We start from the raw sequence: 10,722 nt of genomic DNA on the forward strand, positions 1-10,722 counted from the left end.
CTCATATGTACATTTATTCTTATAGAAGCCACTTAGATGGAGTTTTGCAATGTGCATGTCTTCACAATGCCAGAAATGTAACTCATTCTCTATTCTCCAAAGAGCAAATGAAATGTCTTGTCATGTGAATTAAATATAAGTTTAAATATGTTTATTGCACAGTAATTTTGGAGAGACCCTTGGACTGATTATATATATAAAACCCCAAAAAGAGAGGAAATTATATAGCATAATTCTTGAGCCATAGGAAAAGAATTCTTGGCCTCCAGAAACAAAGGGATGTGGTCTGTCTTGTCGCAGTGTTCTGTCCTGCTTCTCACAAGGTTTTCTCACATTCATGAACCCTAAGTTATACTAATTTGCAGGGGTGGGGAAAAGAGTTAGAAAGTCAAGAAATTTAGTTGGCAAGTCTGCTTTTGGGTCTGGGAATCTCTCTCTCTCTCTCTCTCTCTCTCTCTCTCTCTATATATATATATATATATATACACACACACACACACACACACACATATATATACATATATATATATTCATCAATTATTTTCAGCAAGGTGTAGGAGGGCAATGATGCTTGGGAACAAGGGCAGCTTGCCTGGAGGAACTCACAGGCAAGCAAATACCTTGGCAAGCATGATGGGGCACATGTTAGGTGTTCCCACAGGGTGAGTGGAGGATGCTATGGGAGCATGTGGAGGTCAGGAAACCCAGTCTGGGTGATGAACAGCAGTTGACAAGGGGATGCTTAAGCTGGGTTCTGGAACACAAAGTGTAATAAGCTCAGAGGAGGCACACAGGAACATTATTTGAAATGGAGTGACCACCTTGAGATCTTGGGTAGCTCAGGTATTTGAAGTATATAGAAGCCTGGAGAGAGAGATGCTGGACAGGAGACAGGCATGGCTAGGATACTGTACACCAGCAAGTGACAGAGATCATGACCGAAGGAAATGTTTTTCTCTATAAACATTGAGGGACAGCTTCTGCAGCTAATTTCATGGTTTATAACACTACAACTGACATGAATGGAAATATCTGCTTCTATTTGCCTGAAGATGCAGTGAAAGGGAAACAACATGATCACCACATAGGGAATTTAACTTGGAAAATAGGATGTGTAGACCACAGGTACCTAGTCTATAAATGAAGAATCCTTTTGTTAAATCTCATTGTCATCATCAGCACCACTGTCATCATCATCTCTTCCTCTTCCTCCTCCTCCTTCTCCTCATCTTTTCAATATCACCACCATCATCTAAAGGTCTCAGGGAAATCTGATTAGAAGCTAATTTCAGCAGCCAAGGCTCACATCAGTTCAGAACAAGCATTATTGAACACCTACGAGGCAGCTGATGTATAAGCCATGACAACTTATTTCTGCCATGACCCAAACTGTCTTAGTGACTGACTGTTCTGTGAAGTGCATGGATTCCAGAGTACAAGATGCCAGGGATGGGGAAATCTGGAGAGTTTAGTTGCTGGCATTGGGTAAGAGCATCTCATTCCCACCCTGCTCACGCCGTCTGACCTCTCCAGAGACACCTGGGAGCTGGGCTTCCCATCGCAGGCTTTCTTGATATTTCCAACGGAAACCGTATTTGCTCACCACTGGCTGTGGCTCTCCGTAAGGGCTGGTTCACCTCAGTACTCATACCACAGAATCAGTACTCACCAGAGTTACTGTATTCTGTTCCCAAGAGTCTCACACATCTACTTCTTGCTATGTGCTAAGTGGGGGAGGGTGGGTGGTTCTTTATCTACTGTCTGAAGAGCACACCCAGTTTTGGCTTGTTGCGACCAGAGAACCTGTGCCACCAAGCTCAGTGCTGACTCCTCTTCTGGACCGTAACTCTCATCCATTTTACTCAGATCCTCTCATACATATGTTTTCTGCTTAGAAGGCAAGACGCAGTGGCTTATGGGAACATCTGGATGTATTATTATCCAGAAACGACACGCTGCCAAGCTTTAGCCCACCCACAAACCTCACTTTTGAGGTTTCTACTTTATTGCAAATCATAACTTATATCCTGACAGGCTATACTACCTGATGTAAGTATAATCTCATAAGTAAAGAGTAAAAATCATTACACTCCGTGTTTCTAACCAATATGCTAACTGGGGATTGATTAGTTTTGCTTCTCAGACACAGAGATGATCTTGTACTGTGTTGCCATCTTAAGATGCAAATACTTTGTGAGCACTGTTAACGTCCTTGAACACATTTTATTTCCTGAATTTGAGATATTAGGCAATGCATTTTTCTGCTGAATCAATCTAGCTGTAAGCCTGGGCATACAGAAAAGCAGGCTCCCTCCCTCCCTCCCTCCCTCCCAATTCTTATTAGTCTGCTCTTCAATTATGATATCTGATTTTTGAGCAACAAAAAATTAGAGTTGTTCTTTGATGAAGTTTGTCATGGCTGTCCCTCAGCACTGCCACTTGCAAGGCCCTCGTGTGTCTGAAAACCCAGAAGGCGCCTGGCGTTCGCCTGCTTTCTGTGTTCCATCTGCTTCTCATTCTGTCTCGTTAGATTTTGTGATTTTTCTCTTGTCACTCATGGGTGAGTGTGTGCCTGCAAGCAACGTCTGGAGCCATTTCTCTTTCGTCTTTGATTTATTTCTTCCTAATGCTACATAGCCACTCCAGACCAAACTCAGCTTTTCATTTAAGGTCTTTAAATGTCTTGACAGAACCTATTTGGGGTCAGGTTCACTGATATGTGTGTGTGTGTATATATATATATATATATATATATATACACACACATATATATACATATATATATCATATGTGTGTATATATTACATATATCATATATTATGATATATTATATATGATATATCCAAGCTCACTGAGGTTGAGGTTGGATGTCCTTTATAATTTCTCTCTCTCTCTCTCTCTCTCTCTCTGTGCGTGCATGTTAATAAGCAGGGAATGTGTGGAGTCAGCGTAGGTGGGGCTTGAAGGCTGAGCACAGCTCAGTCGCACAAGTGTGAACTCACTGGCTCGCTGGAAGAAGTGGTGGTAGAACAAGGCTAAGGAGATGTGGGAGGAACTCTGAAGAGAGTGAGAACAGTTAAGAAGCTTTTAAAATTTCAGGGTGCAGTGGCCTCTTTCATGACCACGTGCATGGCCAGTGCAGATGGGGACAGCTCAGCAATATGGCACTGGTTTCCAGCAGCTGCTTGCTGGGACACTCCTGTATAGTCCCTTCCTAAGTGATACAGGAGAGGCACAACAGTAACAAACAGGATAGCAAGCACTGTAGCTTCTCTTTCTTCGTTACACTGCTACAGCTGACTCTGCTGTGGCTTCCATAGCTCAGCCTACATCATTACACTTTTCATACTGCCTACTGCTACAGATCTGGACTCTGATCCAAAACAACGCAGGACTGAGTACATAACGGACTTGGTTGTCAGTAACTGAGGTAGGACAGAGTTCCAGATAATGTGTTCAGACAATATTTGTAGATATAGGGCCTATTTCACAGATGAATTCCTCACAGAAAATCTATGATCTCCATTTGAGTAAGAATCAACTGAAGGTAACCAACCTATTTACAACCCATTTATTCTCAGTACCAAGTAAAGCCAAACAGTAGTCAAGTGCCACTAAGGGCAGTGTTTCAGGTATATTTTGAAGGAAACAAAATATTTTTACATATATGTGTTTGTGCACTTGAATGAATTTAGGAACACTGTATGCATGCAGGAACTGGCAGAGACCAGAAGCAGGTGCTGCATCCCTGGGTGGAGTTCCAGGTTGTGAGTGCTCTGGAACAAAACCAGGTCCCCTTAAGTGCTATAACCACTGACCCACCTTCCCAGCCCAAGAAGTACACAGTCTTAATTCAAGCAGTAGCCTCCAATTAAGGGTTGGTGCCTCAAGGCAAGTTGTGATCTAAGCAATACCAGCTTTCTGCAGAAGAAACTTTCTGGTGCAGAGGATGCTGGATTGAAAGTCATAAGAACAAAACATATAATGTATGGGTCAAAGGAGTATTTACATAGTGCTTCCTTCCCTGGAGGACGGTTACTGAGTCCCACACATATGTGTGGAGTGTCTGAGGCAGCTGGGCCTTGACTGGACATTAGGCCAGGTGCAGCAGACTTTGGGGTACATGGGTTTGAAGCATGTGTTTCCTGAATGAAGACATACACTGATTACCCCATACGTGTGTGATCCCTACCTTAAACATATGTAGTGAAACTGAAGTTCTAAGAGCATTTGGCTAACTTTTAAGTAACAGAAAACATTTAAAGAATCCTACAACTTAAAATCTGTTTGTTTAATGAAACATGGGTGGTGGGTTAAAAAATATATCTGCTATGACTGCTAAACAGAATATGTGTGTGTGACTGTGTGTGTAAGTGTGTGCATATGTGTGAGTGTGTGTGTGTAATATATACATGTATGTAAGTGTGTGTGTAGGTAAGCTTGCCCATAACAGGTACAAGGGAAGATCAAAGGTTGGTATTAGGTTGTCTTCCTCAATTGAATCTCTAACTCTTTTTGGACACAGGATCTTTCACTGAACTTTATGTTTTGTGTGTGTGTGTGTGGGGGGGTCGCCTGACTGACTATTGAGTGCCCAGGGTCTACTCATCTCACTTCACAGAGCAGACATATGCTGCCAGGCCTGGCTTTTTGCTCAGGTGCTGGGGATTTAAACACAGGTCATAAACAGAGCCATATCCCCAGCCCTGAAAAACTCATCTATTTAAAGATCCTGGCAGATCTGTCAGGATTCTTCTCTCAACCTCATTCTTCTAGTCGTGAGGATGAGGAAGAGTGCAGGGATCCAACCTCAGTGAAACCTGTATGCTATTTTCTTGGCTACCTAAATACAGCGATGAAGAGAAACACACAGTGCTGACCTAGTGAACTGGATGTGGCTAGAGGCATCCAGGTTCAATATGGGAGAAAATCTGAATGCCTTGAGATCTTCTGGCAGGAGGTAGCTTGGGGAAGAGCAGCAGGGGCCCAGCCTCACACTGTCTGGCAGTGTTTCTCCTGACTAGCCTGGGTAGAATTTCAGAGGAACAGCCAGAGGTCATGTATTCTGACCTAAAGAGAGTGTGGCAGGCAAACAGGGACATCACTCTTCTCTGCTGTGGCCTCTGAGCTCAGAACAGTGCTGCTTGCTCTCCTCTGAAGAGGACTGAGACACTTACTGAAATTTAAATAAATAGTTTAAAAGGTTTAATTTCTAAAACTCAGATTAGTCCAGCGACTCACGACATTTAAATAACAGGAATTGAACAACCGTGGTCACGTGATATGAAAGTCCCATGGTCAAATGTCCACATTACTTCAAACTATAACAAGCTTGTCAATCATGAGAGTCTCGAAAGTGAAGAACGAATGAGTTGGATCACCATGTATGAATGTCTACCTATTGCTATGTGAATGAAATATAAATTATATTTGGATTTCTACAGTACTCAGAAGTCTCTCAGCTAACGTGACTCAACCATGGAGTAGAAATGAAACCCAGAGTGGTGACTGGCAGGAGTGACGCAAAGACAGCCAGCCCCCACCCTGCCCCCAACTCCCCACCCCATCCCCCACCCTCAACTCCCTCACTCAGCTGCACTATTGGTTTGACAAGAAACTGCTTTGCACAGGGTTGAGTGTACATAGCATGCTTCAGTTGGAGCAGAAGCAGGAAGTTTGTTCAGAGATGGTCAGTTATTCTTTTGAATTAAGATGAGCTAGTTAACCAGTGCCTAAGCATGGATAATCAAGAATTAATAATAATAGTCAATTGAAACTAAAGAGTCAAATTTTGTTTGACCAAAAGCCATAAAAATCTTTTAAACTCTCTCATTAAAGAAGGAAACCATGAGAAAATGAAGTGTTAAGCACTCATGACAACTCATAAATGAAAAATTAAGGGCTTTTTAAGAGAAAAAGGGTGAATTTTATAGAGTATGCTAAACATTTTAAATTAATCATGCATTTTCAATTCTGCTTCACAGTTTGGTTCCAAAATTCTGTTTTTATGTTCAAACTGAAATCCTGTGCATTCATACTTATTCCAAAGAAAGACATACTATCTCATCTTTTGATTATTCCTCATCTTTCTCTAGCTTTCCAAAAAAGTACATGGTATGATTTTGAAAGATTTTTAACATTCAAAAAATTATCAGCCATGTGTAGTGATGCATGCCTTTAATCCCAACACTAAGGAGGCAGAGACAGGAGGATTTCTGTGGGTTCAAGGCCAGCCTGGTCTACACAGGGAGCTCCTGGGGAACCAGAGTTACCCAGAGAGACTCAGTCTCAAAAACAAAACAACGAAACCCATTGCGTTCATCTCTAGTGCTAGGACGCCGGCGCCTGTGGTAACTTCATGTGATTTTACCATGATTGAAGTATGTCTGCTAGAAACAGGGGAAGCTATGCCAGGCTGCTCTGCACCTCATAATTAAACTGGCGAAAGTAGTTTAAAGTAATATTTCAGAATTGTGTTACTTACAACAGAGGTTCTCAGCCTTTCTGATACTGCGACCCTTTAATACAGTTTCCCACATTGTGGTGATCCCCAACCATAAAATTATTTTGTGGTTACTTCATAGGTGTAGTTTTGCTACTGCTATGAATTGTAATGTAAATATCTGATATTCAGGATATATGTTATGAGACACCAAGGCCCATAGATTGAGAACCACTGACCTAGAATAATTTGTTCCTGTGGCAAGGGAGGAGGAAAGAAAGAGAGAGGAAGAGAAAGAAGAGGAGAAAAGAAAGAAGAAGATGGGGAGAAGGAAGGAGAGGAGCCTGAGTTCAAACTAGAGTAGGTGGGGGAAGAAAAGGAAAGAGAGAAAGAGGAGAAAAATGAGGGAGAGAGAAAAGGTAGAGGAGAGAGAGGGGGAGAGGATAAGGGGGAGGAAGAGGGGGAGGAGAAGGAGGAGAGAGGGAACAGGGGAGGAGAAAGAGGGGGAGAGGAGAAGGGGGAGGAGGAGGGGGAGAGAGAGAGGGAAAAAAGAGAGGAGGGACAGGGGGAGGGGAGAGGAGAAGGAGGAGGGGAGAAGAAAGCCTGAGAAAAGCAATTTCCGGTTTAGGGTGAAGACATTTCTTAAAATGTGGCACACATAAGCCAATTTTGTTCGACTCTTACTGTACTTAAATTTCTCTCAGGAATCTTTCCTTTCACAATGACTACAGCAAATATGGACTATTCTGTTTCCACTAGATTTAGTTTATTTTGGTTAAAGAGTCTCTGAGGCAAGGCAATTCCGGCCATGTTTCGACACTTGTCTTTTCCCATGAAAACACCGACTTTTCTTCTTTGTCTTTAGGGCCCCATGGCTTAGCTCAGGGCTGGGCACATATTACAGCTCAAAGAGAGAAGGGGTTATCAGGTCTATTTGGAATGGTTTTAGTCAGTATTTCGGTCCTGGCCTGCTATCGATGGGTTTCATTATCTCCAAGTCACTGATACTGAGGGGAGCCAGCAAGCCTTTGCGTGTCAATTATGCACCCGGAGACTCAGACTGAAATAGAAGCTGTGAGTTCTGCTGTGGCTATCTACTTTGAACAGCATCTCATGGAAAGATAACTGATATTGCATGTGGATTTACCTTACGTTCTTTGGGAGCTTGGCACAGCTGACCCTAAAAACTGTATCTCAAACAATCTCCAGTCACCAATTGCCCCAAGACTCCCCATGGAGGCAGGAAGCTGAGCGCTGTCCTGGGAACCTACTTTGGGAAGTAGGGGCATCTTAAGGGTCATCCTGCTAATACTGTTTCATTAGCAGCTAAATTGGGAAAAGTCTAATACACAGCAGTAAAACTCTTAAAACAAACCAAACCAAAACGCGTCAGTGAGCTGAAAGCAGAAGTAAACCTCCTAGGCAAGCGCACAGCAGAGCGAGCGTCAGCAGAGCCCTCAGGACTTTCCTACCTTAAACACATTGATGGGGAGGTCAATGACCACGTAGATAAGGTCTCCAAGGGCCAGGCTGGCTATGAGCGCATTGGGGCCGTTCCTCATACACTTGTTTTGGTAAATGATTCGTAGTAGAGTTGCGTTCCCCACCATTCCCACGATGAAAATGGTGCAGGATATCACAGTGTTAATATACTTGAAAGCTGTCGTGATTTTAGTCTGCTGTGGGCAATAGCCGTGCATTGAGCCATTGCTAGGCAGGGCCAAATTAGGGGGTCGATGGGTGGTGCCCAGAAAGTTGATCTCCGTCCCCGGAAAAGGGGTGAAGTCTTCCATGTGGCTGCTTAGATTAGCGCTGTATCGCTCCGGATTGTCAGCGATTACGCCTCCCACCATGGTCAGCCAAAAGTATGCCGCAAGACAAAAGATGCCCATCTTAACCTGGATTTTAAGAAACGTCTTCTTATGTTGGTCTCACGCCTTTCTTTTTTTCACCTGGAAGAAAAAAAAATAGGAAAAATTATTTTTTTGTTACAAAATCTAGCTGTCCCCAAAAGATGGTGGTTAATGAATGTTTATTGATTTAATGAAAATATAGGTCAATCAGATCAAAATAGGAAAGACCAAAACTCTATTATAGCAAGAAATCTCCCCAGCCCTGGCTGTATCCACAGCTATATCTGTATAGACCACAATATGGATAAAGATATTTCAGCATTCCTTAAAAATAGCGGTGTTTTTTCCATTTTATTCAGGCTAATGATAGCCCAAATCTTCCAGACATGACACAGAAAATTCCGTGGTAAAAGAGAAAACATTGCTTCAGACTGAGGCACAAAATACAAGAATCTAATTCTCTGACTAAAAACTTGAGCATGCCCGAGTGAGTGAGGGGTTGCACATGGCAGGAACGGGCAGCAGCGTTGTCTAAAGCGTTAAAGTGTTCATTTAAAGCCAAATGTCTGCTTAGCTCGGTAACTACACCTAATGCTCCAAGTTCTAACTGAATGTGAAGTAACAGAGAGGCTGCAGGTGCAGCGCTTGCTTTGCTCTGCTTTGTGCACTCACACTGGTTCCATCTCCAGCACCATAGAGAGAAAGAAAAGATCGCTGATGGAGACAAGAGGTTTAGTTTGAAACGCTTGAAACCCTGCAAAACCCACATATTTTTAAGCCTCCACTTCTACCCATCAGAAACCACCATGATACTTGTCAATGGTGTCCTGTGAGTGACAGGTTATCCCAGGCCGCCACACCATTTGGTTTGCCATGGGCTATCTGGTTTCTTAGTATCATGCAAGCATCCTATCTAGCTAGGACAGGACAGGCACTGTGCCGAACACATCACGTGCTGCTGCTGTCTAGTGTAATGATACACTCAAGTCATCCACAGGTTCTCCAGGAGGACAGGGAAGCTGAGAGGAAGGTCAAAGGTGGTGACGAGCCTACAACCCTGAGGCAGCCTGATCTGATTCCACACCTGAGCTTTAACCACCAGGCCACCCTGTCTCTCTTATTTCCATGCTTTATTTGCATCAACAACATACTTAAGATGTCTCCAGAATTTAGATGACGCAGCAGAACACTGGAAGGAGTGTTCAGGTATTATCAAAGAGTACTTGGCATTCTTATATCACCTTCAAAGGGTGGGTGGTCCCTGGTGCTCAGTAAATCTAGATTTCTCCTCTTATACTTTAAGACACTTAGAAAACAGAAGGAAGGCTGGTGCTGAGAAAATAGCAATCAAAAGTAAATTGCTCCTCCCCCTTGGGTATTTTGTACTTTTCTTTCATTAATCTGTAAATGAGGACCGTAACTTCATTTATGGGCAGTGGTCTGTGTATCTATGGCGTATACACCTAATCCTAAATTTTAAGACTCAATCTTTTTGAGTCTGCTCAAGGGTGACCACATTTAGGGATTGTTGACAGTTGTCATGGGACATTATTAAGTCTAGGTTTAATATAGGTGGACCAAATAAGAGATGTTGACATGCTATAAGAAGTATAGGGGAACACCTGCTGTCAGTCCCACATGCTTTTGCCTTGCCAAACAGCAATATACATTGCATCTCACAGGCACCAACTGGTTCTTGACTTGGGCATCACAATTTATACAGACAGCACAACATCTATAACACATGAGGAGTCTTGAATGAGTGAAGTGACTGTGTTTTCACAGCCAAGAGGCTGCTGGATGTCATCCTGTCTCATAGCTGGGCTATAGGTGTTCACCCGCTGCTGTGATTTCAAAGTGATGGGCCTGCCATTTACCTCTGTCACTTCTGCTCACCCTTAATTGTAAGTGGTTACAGATTTTCTCTCCTGTCTCTAATAGTCAGGAATAACTGGCTGAATTATTGGTAGGTCTACAAATATCATCATTCCCTTTCCCACATGGAGACCAGAATGCCAAGTACATTGCCTCCCTCTCAGGATAGTGAGGGGAGGCACAAGTCTTTCAATTTCTTGATTGCTTTATGAGTTATGGTTCCTGGTTTCCCAATGGGAATGGAATATTTAGTAATAGTTATCTTAAAAATGAGAGACAGAGGTCTTTCCCATAAACAAGATGGCTTCATGGTCTATTAGAATCAAGTTCATGAGCCACTTGGGTGTCACAGGCACTGCACAACTCACGTAGAGCTCGGTGGTCCTCATTGCCACAGGTACTGAGAAAGCTACAGCCATGGCTTCCTATCAGGGTGTGAGCCAGCTGCCATTAAAACCTCCTCCCTTCCTCCCTTCCTCCCTTCCTCCCTTCCTCCCTTCCTCCCTTCCTCCCTTCCTCCCTTCCTCCCTTCCTCCCTTCCTCCCTTCCTCC

At 43.2% G+C, this 10,722-nt stretch overlaps 1 protein-coding gene across 2 annotated transcripts in view; it reads right to left on the bottom strand.

The window, feature by feature from the left end:
* Positions 1 to 10,722, bottom strand: part of Ednra (endothelin receptor type A) — a 61,576-nt gene that overhangs the window by 48,986 nt on the left and 1,868 nt on the right. For both annotated transcript variants that reach the window (XM_021170016.2, XM_029480906.1), the window contains exon 2: positions 7,915 to 8,394. In XM_021170016.2, the coding sequence (XP_021025675.1) occupies positions 7,915 to 8,334 (420 nt within the window). In that variant the 5' untranslated portion in view covers positions 8,335 to 8,394. The remainder of the gene's footprint in view (positions 1 to 7,914; positions 8,395 to 10,722) is intronic.

The sequence above is a fragment of the Mus caroli genome, chromosome 8 (assembly GCF_900094665.2).
Source record: "Mus caroli chromosome 8, CAROLI_EIJ_v1.1, whole genome shotgun sequence".
Lineage (NCBI taxonomy): Eukaryota > Metazoa > Chordata > Mammalia > Rodentia > Muridae > Mus > Mus caroli.